The sequence below is a fragment of the Lynx rufus genome, unplaced genomic scaffold (genome assembly GCF_022079265.1).
Source record: "Lynx rufus isolate CCGP_SWC_20201006 ecotype Redwood Valley unplaced genomic scaffold, mLynRuf1.p SCAF_1, whole genome shotgun sequence".
NCBI classification, from domain to species: Eukaryota; Metazoa; Chordata; class Mammalia; order Carnivora; family Felidae; genus Lynx; species Lynx rufus.
Window position 1 is genome coordinate 47,831,554 of NW_025814823.1, and position 27,394 is coordinate 47,858,947.

The following is a 27,394-nucleotide window of genomic DNA, read 5'->3' on the forward strand; positions in this document are numbered from 1 at the left end:
TGAGCTAAGTTGGACGCTCAACGACTGAGCCACCCGGACGCCCCTGTTCTCCATATTTATGAGTCTCTTCTGTTGTATCCCTCTCCCTGTTTCTGTATTGTTTTTGTTTCCCTTCCCTTATGTTCATCTGTTTTGTCTCTTAAAGTCCTCTTATGAGTGAAGTCATATGATTTCTGTCTTTCTCTAATTTCACTTAGCATAATACCCTCCAGTTCCATCCACGTAGTTGCAAATGGCAAGATTTCATTCTTTTTGATTGCCAGGTAATACTGCATTGTATATATGTATACCACATCTTCTTTATCCATTCATCCATCGATGGACATTTGGGCTCTTTCCATACTTTGGCTATTGTTGATAGTGCTGCTATAAACATGGGGGTGCATGTGTCCTTTCGAAACAGCACACCTGTATCCCGGAGATAAATGCCCACTAGTGCAATTGCTGGGTTGTAGGGTAGTTCTATTTTTAGTTTTTTGAGGAATCTCCATACTGTTTTCCAGAGTGGCTACACCAGCTTGCATTCCCACAAAAAGCTCTTTAAAGATGCATATAAACTAGGGCACCTGGGTGGCTCACTCTGTTAAATGTCCGACTTCAGCTCAAGTCACGATCTTGAGGTTCTTGGGTTCAAGCCCTGAGTCGGACTCTGTACTGACAGCTCAGAGCCTGGAGCCTGCTTCAGATTCCGTGTCTCCCTCTCTCTCTGCCCCTCCCCCACTCACTCTGTCTCTCTTTCTCTCAAAAATAAACATTAAAAAAATTTTTTTTAAAGATGCATATAAACTAGCTTTAAGAGTCTATGCATTTTGTCAAAACGCTGTAAACAATCTAATCCATGTAATAGAAGAAAACAAACCAAGAAAATAAAATGAGATACACAGAATAACTTTGAGTAAAAATCATTGTGGAAGTCTTGCTGATCACTTAAGAAATAAATCATATTTATATCTACGTTTCAAACCCTCAGGTTGTCACTTTCCAACTTCAAACTTTGTAACGTTGCCTCAGCTTGTTTATTCTGCAGTGAATCTTGAAAATCTAGTAGCTTGGTTAATAAAGTTTACATATTTTCACAGCACAGTGTAGTGGCAAGTTGTGGCTTTACTTGTTGCTTTCAAATGGAAAATCGTTTCTTTTAAGACTTTTTTTTTTTTTAGTTTTTAAGTAATCTCTACAGCCAAAAGGGGGCTTGAACTTACAACCCTGAGATCAAGAGTCGCATGCTCCACCCGCTGAGCCAGCCGGGTGCCCCTCAGATGGAAAACCATTTGATAACTACCTACAGTCCGAATGAACACTTAATTGTGTAAAGGGGATATTTATTTATGTTTTTATTAAAAACATTTATTCTGATTATTAACGGAACACATGGGTATTGTGGAATATTTAGAAAATATTGAAAAACAATGAAAAACGACCATTTAACCATCCAGTGGTAGCCACCAAAACACAAACATTTTGTGCTTCTTTTCCTCTTTATGTGTGTGTGTTTATAAAAGCTCTTAATTTTTTTCCGTGATATATTGTGGATTTTTTCTCATGTGACTAAATATTTTTTATGTTTATTTATTATTATTATTGTTTTTAAATTTTTTAATGTTTATTTTTGACAGAAAGAGAGAGAGAGAGAGAGAGAGCATGAGAGGCGGACGGGCAGAGAGAGGAGACACAGAATCCGAAGCAGGCTCCAGGCTCTGAGCTGTCAGCACAGAACCCGACGTGGGGCTCGAACTCACAGAGTACAAGATCATAACCTGAGCCAAAGTCAGAGGCTTAACTGACTGAGCCACCCAGGTGTCCCTATTATTTTTTAAAGAATTTATTTTTGGGGCGCCTGGGTGGCTCAGTCGGTTGAGCGTCCGACTTTGGCTTGGGTCATGATCTCACAGTCCGTGAGTTTGAGCCCCGCGTAGGCCTCTGTGCGGACAGCTCAGAGCCTGGAGGCTGCTTCAGATTCTGTGTCTCCCTCTCTCTCTGCCCCTCCCCTGCTCATGCTCTGTCTCTCTCTGTCTCAAAAGTAAATAAAAAACATTAAAAAAAGTTAAAAAAAAAAAGAATTTATTTTTAAGTAATCTCTACACTCATGTGGGGCTCAAACTTAGCCCTGAGATCAAGGTCACATGCTCTTCCTACTGAGCCTGTCAAGCACCCCAAAAGAACCAACTTGTGGTGGGGGTGATTTTCTCCACTATAAATATTTTTTAATAATGTGATTTCTGACAGCAGAACAACAGTCACTGCATGGGTATATTATTGAATTATTTTCCTGGTGTTGGTCACTTGGGATATTTCCAATTTTATTTGTTTTTATATATGTAATATGTAATATATATTTCCTAGAGGGGGAATTATCTGTCATTTTAAAGATTACTTCCATTTTAAAAAACATTCTTATTTACTTATTTATTTAAGTAAGCTCTGTGTCCAGTGTAGGGCTTGAACTCAAGATCCCGAGATCGAGGCTCACACACTCTACCTACTGAACCAGCCAGGAGCCCCAAGGTTGTTCCGTTTTTAGCCATCTTCATGCTCATTGTCAAATTGTCCTCCTCAAAAGTTATATGAGTTTACTTGACCATCACCAGTGGATAGAAGTCCTGAAGCGCCAGTATGGGTCTTAGCACTACACATTTCATTGACAAGTTAACCTCCAAAAGGGTACTGTGCAGTTCATTTGAGCATTCACTGTGCACGGCCCCACGGTAGGGCCATGACTGCTTTTGTCAGCACATGTGTAGCCATTGGCTCAAAACATCACTCATTGTGATGCTGGCGATGTGGCCTCCTTAGTGTTCCAAAAGATTGTTTGGTATGATGGCCTCAGTTCAGGGTTTTTCTCTCACCTTTCCTATCATGTTTGGAGTCAGAATTCAAACACTGTACAGTTTGAGCTACAGTATGCCTGGCCTATAACTTGGTTCAAGGCATTTATATTTATGTCATTTTTGTCTGCTTATTATACTAACAAGGTGGAAAAAGCTATCCCAGTCCCTCCCACAAGGTAAAATTCTGGGTTTTTTGTGTGTGTGAGTGTGTGTCTATTACTAGAGTTTTAAAAATAGGTTAGATAAATAACAGTACCTTTAGGATTAAGTACACACAGAGTTTTATGAGATAGTTCATAAAGAATATATTTAAATCCAAACTTAATATAAAATTTTATTTCTTGAGAACTGTGGTGGGAGATAGTGCAAAAGTAGACTATTAACTTTTTTCTTAAGATAACCTGTTAATTTATACACAAAAAAGGTATATTAATCCTATTTAAATTACATATTTTTTCAACAAAAGGGATGAAAAGGCCATCTTTTCTTGTGTCTGTTAACCTTTGAGTCAAAATGGTTGGAATTTTGACTCCTCTCAGTTGAAGCTGCCATCTACCGTGTCCTTTTCTCAATGACTTTTTATTTAATTTGAAGGGCGGCTTAAAACAGTTCCATTAATGAAAACATTAAAAGATTAAAAACGTGAAATGTTTCAGAGGACAATAATTTTGTTTTTTTATGTGTCTATCGATACAAATTCGAACACTTGGTAGGCTATCAATATCAAGAAAGTCATTTTAAATCGAATGATCTTACCCCAGAGAAGATTATACTCCCTTAGAAAAAAGGATTTTTTACTCATTCTCGTGCTTTTCCTGTAGTTCAATATCACTTGGTAATTTGATTCTGAATTTATGGAAATGGAATATTCCATGAATATTTTCCAAAGTGAATAAAATGTCTAAAATTGTCCTCATTTCAAGCTCTCCCTGACATTTTGGCTGAACAACTGAACACAGATACTTTTTTTTGCCGTGTCTTCTTATGAACGTTGCCCGAGTGATAGCTTCATATTTCTCTCATCTCATCATTCAGAAGCTATTTATCCATGTTTTTCCACTGCCTCCTTTAAGTCTCCTCCCTGCCCCCCCCATCACTGAATGCCTGTTCAGCCCCCACACATTCAGGCGTATTTATTCCCGTAAAGATAGTGACACTTATGGTTTATTCTAAGACTAAATCTGTGTTGCCCAGTGACTAAGGACTTAAGCATGCACACTGCTTCTACGCTTACCCTCCTACCTAACTTGACGACTCAACTTTATTTTTTTCCCTCAGAATTTTCTGTTTTGGCACAGTTCAGTTAACATACCACTGCCAGGCCACTAATTGATTTCTGAAACCTGACATTTGTTTTTTGTTTTCTCCTATCTTCCCTAATGGTACAGCACTACTAAGCAGGAAGGAATGCAAAGAACTAGAAAGTTCAAAGTAATTGAGGATCTGTCCATTCACCCTGTCTGGCGTCATGCCAATGTAGAACCTGGAACATTTGAAAAATATTTATCAAGTTTTAACCCTTTTTACTAAGGTTGATGAACCAGGTTTTCAGCGGTAGCATTTGTGTTAACAGCAAGGCAGCTTGGTTGAACATATTCCTTATAGGTTCAGAATCGCATGGCAAATGTCTCAGAAAAGGATTACTTTCTGATTTCTGTGCTATTGTACAGGGCTAAGCTAGTCATTTTCTGTGAGACTGCCGAGCCAGGCATTTGAGAGAAACCATTACTTAAAAGTGGCAGCCCTATGTTATGAATCCTTATGTCAGAAATGAAATTTAAATAAATGCTACTAGAGTTGAACAAAAAAAGATTGTATTCCACTTTTCTACCAAAAGTGTGTTGTGAACACAACAGTAGCTAGGTTTGTATCTGTATTCATTACGAAAAGTGGAAATGTGAAAAAAATTAACAGGACTTCACAAATATTTTATTAAAAGCTTACCAAATGGCTGGGTTTTGTTTTGTTTTGCTATTGAGAAGGCATTTGTAAATGAAAGCATGTTAAAAAATGGTGTGAGATATACCAACATTTCCAGTAAAATAACTGGATTTTATGGCAGTGAAAACGTAGGTTGAGATAACAGGCCACTGATGCTCTGATAAAAAAGACAAAAGAAAATGTTTAGAGAGGCTTAGAGGCAAATTAAAATATAAATAGATACCAAATCATATTGAGCCTAAGTTAAAAAGAGTATGAAAGTTCTCTTAAGGCTTTATCACACTCAGTTTTGATCATGTTATCAGCATTATAACTAAACACCTTTCAATTTTCAATTTTTCAAAAAAGTAATATTAAATCCCGTACCAATTCTGTAATGTTTCTAAGTTATTTAATTACATATCTGGGCTCAATATTAGAGAAAATCAGGACAGCTTTGAAAAGGTGAAGGTGTATACTATGGGACTGTTTGCTTAGAAAAAACTTGCAAAAACACTTATTAAATACTACTTTGGTGACACGAAAGTAGTCGTCAACCATTCTCTGGAAGAAGTGATCACAGCCATAAAAATGAATCATTTATTAGCAAGAAGGAAATGAAAAGGAGAAAAAATATTTTACAGCGTGATTTTGCTTTCTAATAATAAATTCCTCTAATATTTCATGTGTATATTATGTTTTTAATCTACACATTGAAATGAGATCCACACTTTTAGTAGGTACACTCTTTGAACGTTTTTCTAAAAACTCATTTTTGTTTGTTTGTTTGTTTGAAACTGTTATCCCGTGAAGTGTGAGTAGGCTATTGTATATGTAAAATTATCTCATGGCATAGTGTGCTGTCAACATATATACATATGTAGTGAAATACCAGGCATTTTTATTGCAGTTTATTGTTCCGGCTTCTCAATAAGTCAGATAAAATCACATACAAGACATTAAGGATTAGGAAAGTGTTTTCCTTAGGTGATTGTTGGCAAAACTTCACCTTCCCATTAGAATATAGTTAATGGATGGTAATATATTTGACTATTACTTTCCTACAAAATTGGATTCCCAGTTTTCAGAGCTGCTGCGTGTCTAATGTTTGTGGCTTCTTTGGTTATCTCTTCGTAGGAAAAGGTGCCACAGTGCTAGGTAAATGTGCTACGTTTTTGTTTGGTAAATATTAAACTGCATTTTTTTGAACATAAAGTGCTAGCAACAACAAGTCAAAGATGTAATCACTATTTAAATACATTTGATCTAGTCAGTCGTTAGTGCTTAAATTAGATTCCATGCTTCTGCTGGAATATTTACAAAAGCGTAAATATTAAAAACTTCAAAATCCCTATGGCTCATCCCCCTCCTCTCCATACACAGATACGAGGTAAAATGTGTATAAACTTCTTCTAACCGTTTAAATACTGTAGGGAAAAACAAGCTTTTATGCAAAGGCTTAAAAAAAAAAAACACTTGCCATTACACCTTTTATTTAGGACATTCCGGATTTGCTTTGCTAAATGGACATATTCACTACTAAAGATACACAGAGACAAGGGCTGTTTTTAAATTTGTTTATCACACCGCCCCTAGTTTTCCGCTAAAGAAAAGTACATTTTGTATATTTAAAAATACACACTCATGAAATAAGTCTCTTAAAACCCTTGGCGCCCCCACCTATCTGCCTTTTGGGTTTCAGCCTTTGAGTTTCAGGTCCTTGCACAACACCTAAGACGTGCAAAACTCTTTTTCTCCCTAATCCTGGCAGAGAACAGTCCGAGGAGATCTCCCTCCACGTCTCCACCCTAATTCCCTCTCTTCCTAGATTCCACTCGCTTCTCTCCTTTCCTCCGCCCCCGGCTCAGTCAGCCCAATCTGTCAGAGAAGTTGTGTACAAACTGCGCGACCGCCCTGCGCGCGAAAGCTCGTGGCCCGAGAGGGCGGGTCAACCCGGCAAAGGCGGGGCCCTGGGCGAGCTTCCCTTTTCTCATAGGCTAGCCACTCCGGCCCGGCCGGCCTCGAGGCTTCGGGATTCGCCGCAACGCTGCCAATCAGGCTGGCTGGACCCGCCCCCCCGGAGTTGGGTAAAATAGAGGCGGGCGTCAAGTGTCAGTAGTCGCGGGGCAGGTACGCGCGCTCGCAGCTCGCTCGCGGAGACCGGCGGTGGCGGGAGTGGGCTCCGGCGAGTGAGAAAGCGCGGCGGGGCGGGGCGGGAGAAAGTGGCCGCCTGGAGGACGTTGGCGTTTACGCGTGGCGGAGCGGAAGAGTTTTGCTTTTCGTGCGCGCCTTCGAAAACCGCGCCTGCTGTTGGCTAAGGGGGTCCGCCCGGAGCCTCCCCTTCTCTGCCCGCGGCCCCGCGCCGAGCTCGCCGGCCCGAGTCAGCGTGGGCGAGGTGGGAAGCGCGCCCGACCCACGTCCCGCGCCCGGAGTCGCCCCCTTGAGTGCCAATGGCCACGCGGGTGCTGACCATGAGCGCCCGCCTGGGACCCGTACCCCAGCCGCCGGCCCCGCAGGACGAGCCTGTGTTCGCGCAGCTCAAGCCCGTGCTGGGCGCCGCGAACCCGGCCCGCGACGCGGCGCTCTTCCCCGGCGAGGAGCTGAAGCACCCGCACCACCACCCGCAGGCGCAGTCCGCGCCCCCGCAGCCGCCGCAGCCGGCGCCGCCGCCCGCCGCGGGCCCGCGGCTGCCCCCCGAGGAGCTGGTCCAGGTAGGGAGAGCCGCTCCCCTCCCTCCGCCCCCCTCCCGGAGCTCGGGCGTGTCCCGCCGCTGCGACGCGCGGGCGACAGGGGCCGCTCCAGGCTGGGGCGTGCGTCGGGGCGCTCCGGGAGCCGGAGCTGGGTGGGCAGCCCCTCCCCGCCCTGCCGTCCTGGCCTGGGCACTCACAATCCGCAGGGACTAAGTGGGGGGACCGGAAGAGGGAGGGGTGTCCCAGATGAGTCTCCCCAGGCGGGTCGGTGCGAGGAAAGGGTAGAGGGGGACGGGTGCTCACATGCACCTTAGTGTTTCTTAGTTTGGGGGATGAGACCTCGCACCTCACGTCCAACCTTACTTAACTCCCGCCTTTCACCTTAAAGCCTCCCTCCCCCCCGCTCAGTGTCCTGCCCTCGGATGTCCCCCCCCACCGTCGTCTCGGGTTAGGTGTAAACGCAAATCGGGGTGCCGGAGAGAGGCGCCTCGGGGTGCTAGTTTCATGTCTCTTGGCTCAGCCTGCTTTAGAGGCGATCTCGGGGCTGCCTTTGGGAACCGAGAGTTAGAAACGCTAAGGTCGTATTGGAGCGCTTATTTTTCCTTAAAAAGAAAGACCAAAAAAGACCGGGGGTGTTGTTTTCTTCATGTGCGCGTAAATTTCCTCCCGGAGCCGCGTTGAAAGCTGGCAGTTGGCTTTTACACTTGCCCGGCAGCCGAATTAGAGCAACCGCCTGTTTCTTTCGCCCACGCAGGGAGTCATATAGCCCAGAAAAAACTTCCCGGGACTTTTAGCCGTCCCAAGGAAAAAAAAAAAAAAATTGGAAACATACCCACATGCAAACAGCTGGAAGAGCTAAAATCAGAAACCACTAACCACCACGGGAGCGAAGTGCACGAAAGGGTTTAGTTCGGTTTATTTCGAGACGCTTCATTTAATAGCCCCTTGGTATATTGCGTATTTGCTGCCCAGCTCCTGCTCCGGGTGGGCTGCGAGCGTCGTCGTGCTATGAACGGGCAGTGGCATTTGTCAGAGATGTGACTCACATGACTAGAGCGTTAATTTTTATTTTTAAATCGCGTGTATCTGGGAAACCCAGTCTGCATCCGCACCGAATGATACCAAGCCCGATATGAAACGCTTTTGAAATTAAGTAGTAGCATATATATATATATATATATGTATATATATATTTGTGTATGTGTATATATATATATTTGTGTATGTGTATATATATATATATATTTGTGTATGTGTATATATATGTATATAATGCCATGGTTAATAGTTCAGTTGGATGAGCCATTTAATTGGTGGATTTTTTTTCTCTTAAAATTTACCTTTCAATGTTGAAAGATTAAAATAAAAATGAACTTTGTTATACTAGAATAGAAGATAGCTGTAAAAAGACTGGGTGAGACAAGCTGGATTATGTCCTTAAAAAATCACCACTTGGAACCGGTTTGGTTATTTCAGGTTTGTCACTTTTCTGCTTAAGAGACACCAAGAGGATGAGGGATGATTGAGCTTTTTACAGAGTAGGGGGGAATGTAACATTGGCCCACTGAGGAGGACGTGATAAATGTTTTGCTGATGACTGTGCTAGTGATACAGCAGCCTCTCCCCACCCACGGGCGCCTTAGCACCACTCTACCAAGGGAGTGATTTTCCCCTAGGTAATTAAAGATCTGTTTTAGATAGGGATATGAATAGGAACATTTCATTATCATATTAACCAATTACAGAATCTGCTGATTAAAATCAACATTTAGATCAAATGTTGAAAGTGAAGTTTTGTTCTTTCAGTGGATACGGTGTTTTGCTCAAGACTTCGTATTTAAGTTTCCAGTGACCTATAAATGAGAAAAGGCCCTGAAATAGCCAAGGAGTATGTTTTATATTAGCTATTTTAACAATATCTATCCAAACAAAACAGAACTTTGCAATATTATTTTTAAGGTTGGTTTGCTTAGGTTTTGTTTAAACATACCTATATTAATATAAATATGGCATGAACAGAGTTGAGGTGGTTTGGCAATATTACAATACTGTACTTAAGTTGCAAACTCAATTGTAATGGGGCAGGGAACCCTGCTCGTATGTGAGTTATAAAAAAGTACACTTTATTATTCATTAGAAAGGAACATGTTTTCTGTTTGCCTTTTTTTTTTTCCCTTGATTTGCCTCTTTCACTTATTGTCCGGGGCTGATTGTGGGAGCGATTTTACCAAATACATGTTGTAGAGAATTTCATGAGGCTTCCGTAAGCCAGTTCTTACACAACTGACAAATAAACCTGATATGTTTGTAGGCAACACCAAGGAGTGTGCCCTAGTACTTCTCACAGGTATTGTTGGGATTTTTGGTTAAGTTTGTCCTTACTCGGATGATGAATTAGGTGGATTATGCATGTTTGTATCTCTTCTTTTCTAGACACGATGTGAGATGGAGAAGTATCTGACACCTCAGCTTCCTCCAGTTTCTATAATTCCAGAGCATAAAAAGTATAGACGAGACAGTGCCTCAGTCGTAGACCAGTTCTTCACTGACAGTGAAGGGTTACCTTACAGTATCAACATGAACGTCTTCCTCCCTGACATCACTCACCTGAGAACTGGCCTCTACAAATCCCAGAGACCGTGCGTAACACACATCAAGACAGAACCTGTTACCATTTTCAGCCACCAGAGTGAAACGACCGCCCCTCCTCCGGCCCCGACCCAGGCCCTCCCTGAGTTCACCAGTATATTCAGCTCCCACCAGACCGCAGCTCCAGAGGTGAACAATATTTTCATCAAACAAGAACTTCCTACACCAGATCTTCATCTTTCTGTCCCTCCCCAGCAGGGCCACTTGTACCAGCTACTGAACACCCCGGATCTAGATATGCCCAGTTCTACAAACCAGACAGCAGTAATGGACACTCTTAATGTTTCTATGTCAGCCGCCATGGCAGGCCTTAACACACACACCTCTGCTGTTCCGCAGACTGCGATGAAACAATTCCAGGGCATGCCCCCTTGCACATACACAATGCCAAGTCAGTTTCTTCCACAGCAGGCCACTTACTTTCCCCCGTCACCACCAAGCTCAGAACCTGGAAGTCCAGATAGACAAGCAGAGATGCTCCAGAATTTGACCCCACCTCCATCCTATGCTGCTACAATTGCTTCTAAACTGGCAATTCACAATCCAAATTTACCGGCCACCCTGCCAGTTAACTCGCAAAGCATCCAGCCTGTCAGATACAATAGAAGGAGTAACCCTGATTTGGAGAAACGACGCATCCACTACTGCGATTACCCTGGTATGTGACTTTTTTACCTGGTTGAAGCATCAATACGTATGCCTTGTGTGCACCTGTAACCTCAGGTTTTAAATTTACATAAAGTAGTGGTTGACACTGAAAAAATCACCTACTTTGTCCTTTTCCTATCTCAGTCTCTGTACTGTACCCTAGGATGTAACTGTTTGTTGCTTGTTTTTACATATTAAGAAGTGGCTAGGATATTCTGGAAAAAAGTTACTTTGGACTTCTTTATTTTTAATATTAAACAAAATTTTGCATTTTGAGTTAGGCCAGAGTTCCTTTGTTTAAACACCTGAATTGGAATTTCAATTCTAAATTAAGTTCCCTGAAAAGAGATTAAGTTGAGAAAATAAAGCATGGTAATGAAGTGGGGAATGAATAGGCTGCTCTCATGATGGCAGTTTACAGGACTCTCTACAGAACTGATTTAAGGATGGTTCTGTTAGCATATGAGCGTACGCTTGTTCTTGAATGAGATGTGGCCCAAAACATAAATTGATGATGGTAATGACTTTATCTACAAGTTGCTGGCATAAGCTAGTTTATGGTTAATACAGGGTATAATTTATTGACCATGGTACACAATACAGCATGATATACTAAATGAAAAAACAAGAAATGTAGTAGTACAGAAAATTGCAGTCATCTTGGATAATGGTTTAACATTGTCTGCTCTAGAGCCATTAAAAGTTTTTAAATCGCTGAAGTATATGTTACTAGTATAAAGCACCTACTGTAATATAAACAAAAATTTCCCATGTGTAGCTCACTTGATTATCTGCTCTTCCTGTTAAAGTGGTACATAAAGTAAATCACTTTATACCTTTAATAAGGTAACAGGGGAGCACTCTTGAAAACTTCTTTTAAAACTGACGCTTCAAATATCTTCTAGCATGAGAGATTTCTTCTTTAAAGCCAGATTTTAAACACTGAATCATCAAATGTAAAGATTTCAAAAGGATCTCCGAAATGACAAGCTGTTCTTTCTCTCCTTTATTTCAGGCTGCACAAAAGTTTATACAAAGTCTTCTCATTTAAAAGCTCACCTGAGGACTCATACTGGTATGTAATTTTCTTGTTAATTCTGTGAGTTGTGTAAATAGTGTAAGTGGTATTCATCCTTTTAAAAGCCAACACGTGTTTGATCTCTTCTTTCTTCTGTCAACTTTTATTTTTTAATGGCCTACCTTTTCAGCACTGGCTTGGCTCAGAATTCAGTTCCACGAAGAAAAGTCTGGTTCCAGGAAGGCTGATGTTCCCTTAGCAAGGCCTTGCCCTGTCACCTCACGTAGAATTAATTACCTGAAAACGTAAACAATGATGTTTACTAATGGATTTTAAAACTTTAATGGCACTGCTATTCCTGTCTTGAAGGAAAAAAATGTAACTCATTTTCTTTCCTCCATAACAAAGCAGTCCATAAGCTATATAGTTCCGTATAGTTCCCTAAGCTATATTCAATGCTAAAAACTTTTCCATTTAGCACGTGAAGCATAACTGCTTAATACAGTGTCTTTAATTTCACCTTTAACCTGAAGTTTTTGTTTAGCTTGTTTTCTGTGGTTGATGAATGAAAGGTAGGGCAGAAACTGCAGAGTATTAAAGCCAGGCAAAGATGGGGTCATGGTTTAAAAGTTCTTCTGCACCCTGTGCCAGCCCATATTTGAGGTATTTGGGACTGTGTCTTTATTCTGGCTTATATTTCATCCTTGTTTAGAATGTGCTCTTAAGCTTAGTCACTTCAATTTTATAAATGTTTGTTTTGTCGGGCCTATACAATCACTTTTAAGTGCTTTTTAATTTTAAAACTGTATTTTAGAACCCATTTTAGGACAAAACTACATGGCATGCTTAAAAAGCTTCCAAATACCCAAAATGTTTTCAAATATATAGGTGATTAACTATTTGTGGTTTTCTGAAAAGGCCAACCCTGAAGGAAAGAACTTATACAAAATGATTGTTATTTTGTTCTCTCAGTAAATTCAGCCTTACCTAAAGTTCAAAGAATAAGTTTGCTAATAAAAGCAATGACCTAGCAAAATGTTTTATTCCATCATTGCTATGGAAACCAAAGTATTCAACAGTTCCTTTGAATGGGTCGTTGGATTAGTGTGAGAGGACTTGAATCTCCCCAGGCTAGATGTTACTATGGAAATTGAGTTTTGATAAATGAAGTAGTTATCTCTAACTGCTGCATTAAAAAGTAAAAGCCTTTGAACAAAGGTCAGTGCTGAGATACAGGACTGGGAGGAATATGGCTGCAGACATTTTGTATGCATGTAAGGAAGTATTACTTGATATCTCAGTGATAAACAGTACTTATTAAAATCTAAATAGTGTTGGCAACAACTGTAGATTCCAGGACTTTCTGAGAAATTGCTTTTAAAGAAAAGACATCTCATGGTGTTTATCAATGAAATGAATGGGTGGTTTTGGCCTGAAGTTTTTAGATATAGACAAGGTGGTTATATAAAAGGGAATACCCTACATAAACAGCTCAGAGTAGAAATTATATTTATAGTTCAACAAATAGCCATCAAGCTTATAATAAACTCAGTCTGAAGTTTTCAAATGCAAATAATGGCCAAGAAAACATTCCATATAGAAATATTAAAATAGCCACTTATAGAATAAATATTATATTAGAGAAGGAAACATTGAAAATGAATTTTTATCTGGATTTTGATTCATGGGAAATGGAAATAAATTTGAGACATTTGAACTACTGTTTTTTTCTTCTTTGAAAGTCCTTGAAATGGGAGATAGGAAGGAGGGAATGTGTTTTTCATGAGGTTAAAGTCTCCTAATAAAAGGAGTGCAATTGCATATCATGCTGTAATCAACTGCTTATTGCAGGGATGTAGTCCGAGCGTATCTGAATGGCCTTACAACCCTTGTCAGGGTTTAGTGCTCGGAATGCTTATAGCTGGGATTCTGGAACTTGACCTGCTGGCAAAGAAATTTAATAGCGAGCTGTCTTAACAATGCCCTTACTAATAAAATCAAACTAAAAAAGAGGACCCAGGCCTAGTTAGGGTCCCATGCTCACCTGATCATAAATGCGTGGCCATCGACATCTAATGAATGAGACCATGTAATCCAGTTTAATAAAGTTTTGTTTGATAGTTTCTCAAATGCCTTGGGGAGGGTTTGTAGTAGACTTGTTCATCTGGCTAAACCCGTTCTTGGGTAATCATAGAGCATTGAGGTTGTTTTCTCCTCATTTCTAGTTTCTAGACAATGTCTTTTAAAATTACCTGTGCTCTCTCATTGCATCCTCCCTGCCTTGCTTGTTTTTTAATGAATGTATCTGAAGCCAGAAAATTCTTGTTTTGTTTTTTTCTTCTTCCTTTTAAGGCCCTCGTCTGTCTTTCTTTCTTTTCTTTCTTTCTTTCTTTCTTTCTTTCTTTCTTTCTTTCTTTCTTTCTTTCTTTCTTTCTTTCTTTCTTTCTTTTTCCTTCCTTCCTTCCTTCCTTCCTTCCTTCCTTCCTTCCTTCCTTCCTTCCTTCGTCTTTCTGTCTTTCCTTCCTTCCTTCCTTCCTTCCTTCCTTCCTTCCTTCCTTCTTCCTTCCTTCTTTCCTTCCTTTCTTTTCTCTTTTCTTTTTAGTGTTTATATATTTTTGAGAGAGAGACAGAGTGCAAGCTGGGGAGGGGCAGAGGGAGAGGGAGACACAGAAGCCAAAACAGGCTCCTTGCTCTGAGCTGACAGCACAGAGCCCGACATGGGGCTCGAACTCACAAAATGTGAGATCATGACCTGAGCCAAAGTCATATGCTCAACCAACTGAGCCACCGAGGCTCCCCAAGGCCCGGGTATTTCTAAATAACTTATTTTATATAATACCTTTTGTGGGTTTTTTTGTTACACGCCCCCTGCTGCACCCCCCTCCCGACCCTGCCCTGGACAATTTCTTAGGAGATTTTTAAAATAGTCTATATGGGATAGATCTGGTATTTGATATAGAAATTACTTTTTAAATGATTGCCATTTTGCAGGCAGAATGTGAAAAGCATCATAGCATTTCTTTGGAATATAATTGTAATTGCTTTAAAATGTCAAGTTACCTTATGTTGTAAAAATGATTTAAGCAATTAAAACAAACTACATCTGAGTTCTATTTAATTACTTATTCTGGATTTTTAGACAGTAAATGCTTCTTAAGTTGCAAATTGAACATAAGGAAATGGTCTTTGCAAATCAAGACCTTTTTTATTTTTTTATTTTTTTTAATGTTTATTGTTTGAGAGAGAGAGAGACAGACAGAGAACCAGAAGGGAAAAGGTAGAGACAGACACAGAATCCAAAGTGGGCTCCAGGCCCCGAGCTGACAGCAGAGAGCCTGACATGGGGCTTGAACTCACAAACTGCAAGATCATGACCCGAGCCAAAGTCAGACGCTATACTGACTGAGCCACCCAGGTGCCCCCAAACAAGACCTTTTTTAAAAAATTCAGGATGAAAGTAGAAGTTACCAGCAAAGACCCATAGCATTCAAGTTTTTCTGAGTTCACATACTTTGATTTCTGTATTCATAAAGAATATGTGAGTAATACAGAGGTGCATCTTTGCATGGTTACACAGTACCTGAAATGTACTTGCCTGTATTCTAGGGACTAGTTCTGTTTCACTTAAAAACATGTTATATGTACATATAACATACTTCCAGGTCTATAGAGGTACCCCTTATGGGGTTTGTGTTACTTGTAATGCATGTGTATTATATGGTGCCTCTGGTTCGAAATAATTATGGCTGCTTCTAGGCAAGTGTCAAGTGGTATATTGTACTTTTTAAAAGCATTTAAATGTGGGCATTCTACTGAAATTTGTATATGCCTTTTGATGTATACATACATCAAGGGGCTATACCCATTGCCATCATTTAAAAGTTGCTCCTGACCACCTTTTAAAGAAAAGATTCACATATCACTTTGCCCTTACAAATCAGCATGATTGTTTAACTGACTCTTGAATCAAATAGAATAATCTGTAACCAGCAGGATAGTTGTTTCTGCTCATATACTTTGCTATCTTTAATTTCATAATGAAGATTTAAAGTAATTCTGAGCACAGGCTTGGGGCCAAAAAAGGTAAAATGTATAGGAAAAAAAATTAAGGCTGTAGGTACAAAGAAAAATTTGCAAGAAATTGAAAAATTTTCTGGTGACTGCTACTGGTTTATTGGTATGCCTATAAATATTGCTTTTACATCGAGTTTGGAAATTTCTTTGAAAATGGTGTTTATGGTTTAGTAAAAAGTGCTATTCTCCAAAGAAAAAAGTTCTGAAAAATTGTGAACTCAATACAGATGTTTGAAATCCTAGTGGCTTTTAGTCACATGTGTGGATATGTTCTGAACCCTAACGAATATGCTGCAGTGGTTGGGAAATTAGGGTATGGCAACATTTTTTAGATCATTTATCAGTCTCAGCTATCTGGAACAGGACAGAAAATGAGCAGTTGTACAGAGAAAGTCTTTGAGCAGCACCCAGGCTTGGCTCAGGTATCCCTTAGACCGAGACTGTATACATAGGCCTTTTCGTGGGCACCAAATCTCAGAACGGCTTGCCAAGAGTCGACAAGAAAAGGACAATTGGAAGCACCCCCACAAAAGAAAATGGAAACCTACAATAACATAGGAACACAAACTGGGCTCAGTGAAGCATGGTACTGTCCGTACTGCATTTTACAGTGGGCTGTGTTTGGGGTGCTTTGTTTAATTAAGAAAGAATTCCACAGTAAGTTTTTGAAAGATTTTTAGCCCAAGCCTCATTTTAAGGGGGTAATCCCTATGTTGTGCCTTACCTGCTTGTGTGGAACACTTTATTTCCTAATGACATTTATGTTAAGGTGTTACTGTGTATACTTTAAAGCTATAATCTCTGCCCGAGATGATTTTAGTTTCAGTTTAGGTACTAAAAAGCCCTGATGTAAAACTTTAATTTTCTATCTAGGTCTTTATTCTACACTTATTATCTATTTAATGTATTAGGTATAGATTTGCATCTAAAAATATCGACAAGGTTGACAATAATTTTCATTTGTGGTATTTTGCGACTAAAAGAAACATTCAAAATGTTCCAAACACGAGTTACTCCCTTTTTGTGGAATTGTGGAAGGGAGTGAAAGGCTTTAAAAAACATATAGGAACAATTTCACTTCCTTAGAAAATTATTTAGAGCTAAAATCAGCACTAAGTCTCTCTCCCTCTTCCTGTAGGTAGCTAGTTAGATCCGATAGATGGCCTTAATTGACATCATGCAGTTTGGATCTAGAGATCAGTACGTTGGTGTGTAACCTGGTAACCTGTGTTGTTAGAGGTGGAAAAGTTGTGCAGGATGAAATTATTTAGTATCCAATGGATTTTTTGAGTCTGTATTTGAAAAATATGCAGGAAAAAGTGTCACATTTAGCTTGTGTCAGATGTTACTAGTTAAAATTCTTAAATTATTTTTATTTGCAGCTTTGAGATTTATTTTCTATATTGATGATTTCAAGCTTATATAAGAAAAGTAGTGGCTTAAGAGGCTTGCTAGTTTAGACCCCTGGAAAGGTATTTATGAGTGTGAAAGCTTAGAAACAATTTCTTTTTAATGACTCACTGGGAAGATTAAACTTTGCTTCTAGGACTTGTTCTTTCATCTGAAAAACATTTACATAGGAAATTGATTAAGCATTGTTTTGAGATGATAAAGCTTATCGAAGGTTAAGAAGTAAAATTTGATTAAGCAAACATTTTGACTGATCTTGTGGAGAATCCAAAGAGAATCTTTTCTTCCCTTTTGTTCTTATAAACTAGTGGGAGGAGATAGTTCATAAGCAGGTTAAATGGAATTGCTGAAGCTGAGATAGAAATAATCAGCTGTGAAGGTAGAATGTAATTTTTTTTAAGTAATAATTTAATCATCCAAGATTTTTACACCAGTAGATATTTTTAGTTCTATAGAATGTAGTAGCTGTTTACTTGATGACCTACATTTTTTTCTGGTGGAAGATTAGAAACAAAAGTATTGTCCTACTTTAGTAAAAGTATCACTGTAGCAGCATTCCTATTCTGTCAGCTTGTATTATTTATATTCAAGGATCTTTAACTCTGATTAGGGGGAGTTAAACTCTTTTAGAAGAAGTATATCTCAGGTAACTTCCATTAAAAAATATCTAGGCAGCAGAATGTTTCTTTTTGACTGCTTTATAAATAAAAACCTTTAAGAGCTGGGAGAATTCTTAAGGTAACCATAGTGCCAACTAGAGAAGAGAATATCTAGTACTCCTTCGGTGCTAGAAAAATGAAAATACAGCAGTTTTCTATTTTGGTTGAAAAAGAAAAGGTAAACCCTTTTCACAGGTTTTTAAAAAATTCAGTTTGGGTTCTTACTACAAGAAAGTGAATCTGAGTGTTGTCTTTTTATCAAACTCAAGAACTGGTATTTCATTAACACTATTAATGAGGAAGGATTTTTCCATTGTTTTTGTCAGGAACCCTTAGGAGAAGTGGCAGAAACTTAGGAGCCCAGAGATTCACTCAGTAAGGAGATAGACTGCAAATGTATCCCCATCCTGTCCCCCTTTGGGTTTGGCAGGTCACTGTTCTTTGGCCCCAGTAGTCCCTTTGCTGTTTGACCAGCAGTAGGAGCTTCACAACTGCTTAGTTTTTCATCAAATCTAGTCCAATTCTGTCAAAGAAAACTTGTTTATGTAGTTTGTTTATTCTTCTACACTTTATGTGATGGATAATAAATGGACCCTGTGCTTAGTGGATTCTGAACATGTCCTGCCTAAAAGCATGGTTCTCACCTAGGCATACATTTAGTGAGATTGTCCTCAGCGGTTCTAGGCAGAACAGAACCAGGAAAAGCCCTGCTCAAAGTAGAGGGGAAGGAGACAATCTGGTAGACTCACACCAGATCCTCTCCTGTCTCTTATGCCTTCCCTCCTTTTTGTTAATGGAAATATCAGAGTTGGTCAGACTTGGGCCAGACGTGATTGTTCCAAAGATGCCTATGAGAAGTGTGGCATTGCAGCTGGAATAGAAGATCCTCTCTGCCCTAGAGGAACTTCCAAAGCTAGTTTAGGAGGCAAAACACAGCTGTTTGAACCCTCTTACACAGATATATGTATAAGTGCAAATGAGGCATTCAAAACAAATGTAAGTGGTGATGGGGATAGACAGAAGTGGAATGATCTCTCCTGGACTGTTCAGAGGTTTTCTGGAAGGGTTAAGATGAATCAGATTATAAGGAAAGGGGTAAATGTGTGAACTGACTGCAAATTGACTGGCAGGGAGAAGGGAATTTCTTAATTTTAATATCCTTTAATCAGTTTCCTAAAAGTGGATAGATTATTGACAGGGATACTATATCTAGTAAATACTAGATGCATTTTGCAAACACAAATAATACTAATCTCTGAAGTGAACTGTTTACCCTTCTGTTCCAAGTGTAGGAGATGTGCTACAGTGAGCTTTAACAAAAAGATTTTTTAAATGGAAAATTACTGGCAAAGATATATGAAAACATGAATTAACGAGCCCAAATAATCCTACCTTATCTTTTTTAGATATTGAATATTTTCCCCATGAATTTAATATTGTGATTGTTTCCTCTTTTTTGAATAATTTTTTTAATGTTTATTTTTGAGAAAGAGAGAGACAGAGTGTGAGCAAGGGAGGGGCAGAGAGAGAGGGGGTGACACAGAATCTGAAGCAGGCTCTGGGCTCCAAGCTGTCAGCACAGAGCCCGATGCGGGGCTCAAACTCACAAACTGTGAGATCGTGACCTGAGCTGAAGGCTGCTTAACCAACTGAGCCACCCAGGAGCCTGTTTCCTCTTTTTTAACTTGTATTAGAATATATATAGACTGTTTCAGACTAAATTCTTTAAGTGTCTAAAAATATTAAGTTGCATAAAAACATTTTCCTTCTGAAATAGGAGCTGATTTGAACTTTTAAGAACTACATTCTAAGAATTAAGATTAAGAAAAAAGATTAAATACAGACTATTGAAATAATTTATTCCACTTTGCATTGTTTTGTTTCTCAGAATGGGAAATGGATTTTAAGTTCTTTGAGTTCAGAGACTGTTTTTTGTTTTTGTTTTTGTTTTTAACAGGAGAAAATCAAAAGATTAAGTCTTATTTGTTTTTTTCAAGTCATTTAGTACAAGCTACACTCTCATTTACTAAACATTGATTTTAATCCTGATGGGTTTTAGTCTATCAGATAATAGTTGATAGATAGAATTATTTTTAGTTACCAGGAAGGAGACCAGATGTGCAAATTTGCTGTAACAAAACTTTTTTTTAAACATTTTATTTATTTTTGAGACAGGGAGAGACAGAGCATGAACAGGGGAGGGTCAGAGAGAGGGAGACACAGAATCCGAAACAGGTGCCAGGCTCTGAGCTGGCAGCACAGAGCCCAACACGGGGCTCGAACTCCGGGACCGTGAGATCATGACCTGAGCCGAAGTCGGGCGCTTAACCGACTGAGCCACCCAGGTGCCCCGCTGTAACAAACTTTTTAAAAAGTTACCTAAAGTAGCCATTCTGAGAAATATTTCCATTTGTGATATATTTCTTTTGTTAGAGTCTGTGTGGAACATTCTAGGGAAAGGCCTTGGTATGAATCTATTGAATATGTTCAGCAGAGCAGAGAAACCTCCCATTCTGTTGTGGCAGGTTCCAAAGTCCTATTTTATCTGTTTATCAGAGGAAAAAAAATAAGATTTTTTTTTTTAGTCCATCGCTGAAGATTTCAAATACGCTGTAAACATGTTCTGCGAACCCCTTGAAATTTGTTTAGCCTGGGGTAAAGGGAAACCATCATTAGGTGATATTTGGGCATTGTCAGAACAGTTTGTGAGACCCCCACTGATCCTGAAAGGTGGGCCTCCACTGAGGGCTGGCTCAGCCAGAGTATGCCTTGTGCTCACCTTCTGCAGCTGAAGGCTTGTGTCACTTCTTACCTCATGGAGTTATTGTGACGATTGAGTGACATAATGAGAAATACCCGACTCTGGAGTTTGCACTCAAGCGGTGTTTGTGCCCGTTCCCTACTTTTACTGGTCATGCTTTTGCTTAACATTTTTATGAAATATATTGATTGGCTTCATCAGTCCAGATGATAGAGTATGCATGTTTAACTTGAACAATTTTTAAGAAGTTCAGGGATTCCTAGCAAAACACTCCTAGGTAATTTTAAAATAGCATGAGAAGATACTGTTTTTGAGATAAAGTTGAAGCTTGTTTTCCATGCTGTTCAAACTTGTCACTTTTTTCTTTTTGCCTTTGGAAAGTTTCACATTAGCAGCATGACAACTTAAAAATACAGTTGATGTTGAAAGAGCTTAACTAAATATTTTAAATTGGTGGTATTGGAAAGAGATTCTGTAAAAATCCAATTAAACCTTTGAAAGCTCTATCCTGTTGAAATAACTTAAAGGAAGTCAGTTTGGTTTCCCAGAAGTACTGTGCATAGTGTTTCTGGCTGAGGAAGAAAGGCCCGCATCTACTATTTGGCCAGAAATTGGGTACCAGCTTCCTCTATGATGTTTGACTTGAGCAGTGTTGACATTTGAACAAATCCCATAGAAACTGCCCCAAGTGGGGAATAGTTGTTCTTGCTTTTAGAGTAAAGACTTGGCCCCATAACTAATGTCCCAGACACTGGTAGTATTCTTGGCTGAATAATCTATAGATGTGCATACATTGAGAGCAAAACCCCAAATGTTTTAGGAACTTTAATGGCTACCGTTTTTCAACCAATCAGTAAAGTAAACTTTAAAAAATATTGGTGCAGTTTATTGCTTCATAGCCAATAAAAATAGTGAACAAAAAGAGTCTAGTGTCCCTTGTTTCTTAAATAAACTCTGAAAATTCAGTTCTCTTGCGATTTAATTATTAAATGCAAAAGACTAGAATGATTTCTTTTAAAATTAGGGCACTTTAGGAATTTTTTTTCTTGCCTCAGACATCAGAACTAGCTTTCTCTTTCCATTAAGTGACAGTGAAGTATTTCACCAACATGTTTGTTTTTGTGATTTATTTTTCAAGAGGAACAAAAATAAACGCTTGTGCAAAAAGTTATTTTTTACTGTTTGATTTACATCTACAAGAGTGATAGCTAGATTTACTCCTAGTATTAAGACATTTGTGTTTCATACAGGATACATGTGAATATAAGTTGAGAGGAAAGTGGTTTATTATGTTACTTAAAAGGTTGGAGTGTATCAGATTAAGTTCTTAGAATTTATAATGAGAAAAAACTGTAGGAATTGAGACTTGTATTTTTTAAATGGATGTAAACAAAACAGGGAGTTCAACTAAGTATTTGTGTCCTGGTTCAGAGGAGAGGGGAGAGGAAAGGAGGGTTGGGGATGTCTGCCATAGGAGTTGAAAGAAAAATCTCCTGTGAAGTAATAGGTACGAATTTCAAAGGACTATTCTGGCCCTTCCTTTCTTCTTTGTCTTTAGGATTTTGTTTGAATCAGAGTAGTTATCATGACAGCAAAAATATATTAACCACAAGCTGTGGAAATCTCGGTTGATGTGGACAATGTCTTTTAAAATTTGGACTCAGTTGAGTAATCTTACAGCTTCCTGAATGTGATAACTGCTAAATCAAGACAGAAAGGTTGTTGGGCTTCATTGTGATACTAAGGTGACTCTGAGGTTCTTCCCTTTCACAAGAAAAACATGTTTTAAGGAATTGAGGAGTTTGACCATTCAGTTTTAGAAGGTATCCATATAAAACTGAGCAGTAAGGGGCGCCTGGGTGGCTCAATCAGTTAAGTGTCCGGCTTCGGCTCAGGTCATGATCTCACGGTCATGCTGACAGCTGACAGCTCAGAGCCTGGAGCCTGCTTCAGATTCTGTATTTCCCCCTCTCTCTCTGCCCCTCCCCTGCTCTCTCTCTCTCGCTCTCTCTCAAAAATAAATAAACATTAAAAAAAAAACTGAGCAGTAAGCCAACAGTAGTACTTTAATAAGCAAACGTATGTCACAAACTCTCATCTTAAACGAGCAAATTCCTAGAAAATTCTAACAAAATGAAACATAAATATAGGAACTTACTAGTTAATGCTCAGTGAAACATTTTTAGGTTTTGGGGATTTATTTAGGGACATACATGATCTTAGTTAAATAAGGTTAATTGATTCTTACACTGGGAGTTGAGACTACATTATCAATGTTAAGTGGATTTGAAAGATTAACAACAAACACACTTCAGACAACTTTGAGAATATTACAGAGGGATTGTGGCTTATGTATCAGTTTACTAAAATAAAGAGTGCTGTGAAAGAATAGGTAGATTGAATGATTAGAGACTTTTAAAATACTATCATGCATGTAAGCTCCGTGAGGCCAGGCATTTTTGTTTTGTTGACCATTGTAACCCAAACACTCGGGACAGTGCCCGGCATATAACAGACACTGGGCAGATACGTGCATTTTTCAGCGAATGTCAGAATTACTACAGTTTCATGATTCTTCGCCAAAGGGAAGTTATCAGTATCAGGCTTTCTGATCTGGTTGAAGAATTTATTAACTATCAAATGCATAAAGCTTCAACACCATTCAACTTCAGTGTTATTTTACTAGCTTTGTTTTGCTTTCATCTGACAAAAACAGGAAGACCGTGAATGTGTGTGTGCTAGAGTGAGTTTCCAAGAGTGAGTGCCCATTAGCAGCGCATTTTGGAGGCCCCGTGTTCAAAGGAGCTGACTAGTTTATGTGAAGTTCATTCGGGGCTAATTTAGAAACATTTAGGTTCACAGTTGTAGTACATTTAGTTCCTCGTATGGCTGATTTGAGGAGCTTTGAAATTTATTCCTCCCTCGGCCCATCTTACAGCTATTAGTCCTGTACAAATTTAATTTGAGTTTGTTGGTGTAGAAACTGTAATCGCACAAGAAAAGATACAGCCCCCCCCCCCCCCCCCCCCCCCCGCTCATCTTGTCATCGCGTGGCTTTGCATGTGTGGGCACAGTACATACCGGTGAGCACCCACTCATCTTGCACGTGTAGAGTCGCCATTTTGCCATCCCGCAGAGGTACTGCAGACACTTCCTTCCTAGCAAACAGGGACTCGCCTCACTCGAGGCCTTGAGGAAGTTTAGGTCGTGATGGAACTCATGAACTTCCCGACTGGACCACGATTCTTAAAAGCAGTTCCTTCTCTACGATTCCTTGTCTACGATGTTTGTCTTGCAAGCAGGCCGCCTCACCTCCTCTTGGTCCCCTGTCACAGGTGAAAAGCCGTACAAGTGCACCTGGGAGGGCTGTGACTGGAGGTTCGCGCGCTCGGACGAGCTGACCCGCCACTACCGGAAGCACACCGGGGCCAAGCCGTTCCAGTGCGGGGTGTGCAACCGCAGCTTCTCGCGCTCCGACCACCTGGCCCTGCACATGAAGAGGCACCAGAACTGAGCCCCGCCGCGGCCTGCCGTGCCTATGCAATTCACACTGACGCTGTGCAGTTCATTTGGCAAAGTTTTAAACGACAAACCTAACTACGTATATAAAAAGAAAAAGAAAACAAAAAACTGGAAATGTATATTTTGTATATTTGACGAAACAGGGAATACATTGTATGAATACCAAAGTGTTTGGTCCTTTTAAGAATCTGGAATGCTTGCTGTAATGTATATGGCTTTACTCAAGCAGATCTCATCTCATGACAGGCAGCCACATCTCAGCGTGGGCAGGGGGGTGGGGGTTGCAGGGTGTGTTTGCAGTGTTTCTACCTAAGCACCATCATTTAATGTGACAGTGTTTAGTAAACAAGTCGGTTGGCAGGCACAGGAAGAAGGCTGGGTTGTATGTCAAGATTTTACTTGACATCGAGTAGGGTTTTTTTTCAATATTAGGTAATTCCTTAGAGGTGCGCACCCCAGCGTACCTGGCGATTCACAAATAGCCATTGAACAAATGTGGGTTTTTTTGTTTTTATATGAGTTGCCTCTATTTGCTATCCGAAATTTTGTAAATATGCAAATCAGCTTTGTAGGTTTATTACAAGTTTTCTAAGATTCTTTTGGGGGAAAATCATAAATAAATCTGTTTGAAAATAAACCATGAATACATTTACAGTTAGAATTTGTGGTAAGTTACCTCTTGAAACCTTACCAAATTCATTTCTTTCGGAGGAAGAAATAATCATTCAAATAAACTTAAAGCAGATTCCATGCACTGATTAAAATAGGGTTGTTTATTTTAAATATGAAAGACATTTTATATGAATTGTGAACTCAAGAGCGCAAAGATACGATACACAAAAGTCAAACCTCTTACAATAAGCTAAACACAGTATCGTTTTAGAAAAAGAAGGACTTATGTAGCTCTCACATGGCGTTGTTGGATTTACGATACAGTTTTCATATCCTGAGATGTTTGCTTGTGCAGTACTGTGGTTAAATGCCAATTTATGTGGATTTTGCATGTAATATACAGTGAGACACAGTAATTTTACCTAAATTACAGTGCAGTTTAGTTATTAATCATTGTTAATACTGACTCAGTGTCTGCCTTTAATTATAAGTGACATGTAGAAAACTTAAGGAAACAAGTGCTACATATATGCAATGTAATAGAAATGTGATGCTGATGCTGTTAACCAAAGGGCAGAATAAATAAGCAAAATGCCAAAAGGGGTCTTAATTGAAATGAGAATTTAATTTTGTTTTTAAAATATTGTTTATCTTTATTTATTTTGTGGTAATATAGTAAGTTTTTTTAGAAAATTTTCATAACTTGATAAATTATAGTTTTGTTTGTTAGAAGAGTTGCTCTTAAAACGTGTAAATAGATGACAAACGGTGTAAATATTTTGTAAGGCTTCAAAATGTTTATACGTGGAAACACGCCTACATAAAAAGCATAAATTGGTTGCTGTTTTGCTTCTTTTCCCCTCTTATTTTTGTATTGTGGTCATTTCCTATGCAAATAACGGAGCAAACAGCTGTATAGTTGTAGAATTTTTTGAGAGAATGAGATGTTTATATATTAACGACAATTTTTTTTTTGGAAAATAAAAAGTGCCTAAAAGATTCATGTCGTGCCTTCCTTCTTCACCCATAATAGCAAAAAAAGCAAACTCCGTTCCCAAAACTATTGAAAAGGCTCTGTCTTATCAGGGCAATAAAATACCAATAAAAACCCGATTCCCACATTGAGCCAAAGCTGCCTTTGTTTAAGACAAAAGAAACGGATTTGTTTTAAAAGTATGATTACAAGTGTGAAGGGAGATAAGGTTCGTGAATGCTGATTTTTTTTGGTCACTACACAGACACATACTGCATTAATCTCAAGATCAGTAGCTGAAAACTGTAGAGGTAACTTGCATTTGCTGGTTTTATTGTCGGGAAAATAAAACAAGAATGGGGCTTTTAACCTTTTTTTTCCTTTTTAGAAGAGAAAATGATCACTGGAAGTTTATTTAATCCAGGAGCAACAAGCACACCAAGGGCTTGGTTTTTAATACCATCCTTGAATAAAAAGAAATGGGGCTTCTTAGAAATGGCTGGTTCTAGGACTAGGTTAGGAAATGGACCAAATGTGCCTGGAGCATCTTCCAGCACCAGAAAGTAAGGAAGTCATTGAAATCTCACAATATAAAGAAGGAATGAGTTGTAACCCAAAGGATAAAATAGCCACCAGCTCATACTGAAGTAAATGACTGATTAAATAGGAAACAAGAAATCTGCAGAATCCCAATCAATTTTTATAGGTACTTTACCCTCAGAGGTAGAGCATAACTCCCCACTCCTTAAGTGTGTGTTGCACAGTAGGCAATGTGGCCTAGAGGGGAGACGGAATAACTGCAGCGGCAGAAACCCGCCCAACCCCCTCAGGCTGGTGGTCAAGGTCCACCTCGACAGTGATGAATCATGTTAGTACATACCCTTGATTTGATGTGATGAGAATGGAACTTTGCCTCTGCTGTCTTCCTCCTAAAAACATGGTAACCTCTGTCCAATCGACAAAGCTCAACTTTGCATTCTACTTAAATGCGTTCTACTTAAAATACCAATACTCAGTATTGTCAGGGTCTTGAAAAACAAAATATGAGAAATTATCACAGCCAAAAGAAGCCTGAGGAGACATGACTTAAGTGTAATGTAAACTAACTGGGATTCTGGAACAGAAAAAAGACATTAGGGAAAAACCGAGGAAGTCTGAATGAAGTATAGAATTTAATGTATCAGCAATATTGGTTCATTATGATAAAATGTATCCTGCTAATGGAAGCTGTTAACAGGAGAACCTGGTGGTGGGGTATACGGGAATTCTGTATTATCTTTGCAGTAATTCTATCAAACTTCTTGAATAAAAAGTTTATTTTTAGAAAAGTGAAGGAATGAATGCATGTGACTATTACGTATGTTCAGTAAATGGGAAAATCCCTGATGTTGTCGGAGCTAAAGTGAAAATTGCAGTTATATAACTTGGCATCGTAAGTTTATTCAGCCTCTCATCACTTGACTTCTCATTCTTCCCTGTCATTCAAGTATTATCTAGCTGAAGAACACTGCACAATTCATTCTCTAGCCAGAACTTTTCACTCTTACATGAGGGGGGAAAACATAATTTGTTTGGTTTAAAGTTTATTTCTAGAAATTGAGATAGAAAGTGAGGCTGCGGGCGTCTTGAA

At 39.3% G+C, this 27,394-nt stretch overlaps 1 protein-coding gene across 1 annotated transcript; it reads left to right on the forward strand.

The window, feature by feature from the left end:
* The first annotated feature begins 6,893 nt into the window (after positions 1-6,893).
* KLF5 (KLF transcription factor 5) lies at positions 6,894-25,790 on the forward strand. The gene is made up of 4 exons (XM_047080652.1): positions 6,894-7,459; positions 9,872-10,745; positions 11,751-11,810; positions 23,993-25,790. The coding sequence occupies exons 1-4, from the start codon at positions 7,199-7,201 to the stop codon at positions 24,169-24,171; spliced, it is 1,374 nt and encodes a 457-aa protein (XP_046936608.1). The 5' UTR covers positions 6,894-7,198; the 3' UTR covers positions 24,172-25,790.
* Positions 25,791-27,394: the final 1,604 nt, after the last annotated feature.

Excerpts from the sequence above, each read along its gene's own strand:
- KLF5 (XM_047080652.1), top strand. The coding sequence starts at position 7,199 with ATGGCCACGCGGGTGCTGACCATGAGCGCCCGCCTGGGACCCGTACCC. Across the intron at positions 10,746-11,750 it reads CCACTACTGCGATTACCCTG|GCTGCACAAAAGTTTATACA; the intron begins GTATGTGACTTT and ends CCTTTATTTCAG. Across the intron at positions 11,811-23,992 it reads TCACCTGAGGACTCATACTG|GTGAAAAGCCGTACAAGTGC; the intron begins GTATGTAATTTT and ends CCCCTGTCACAG.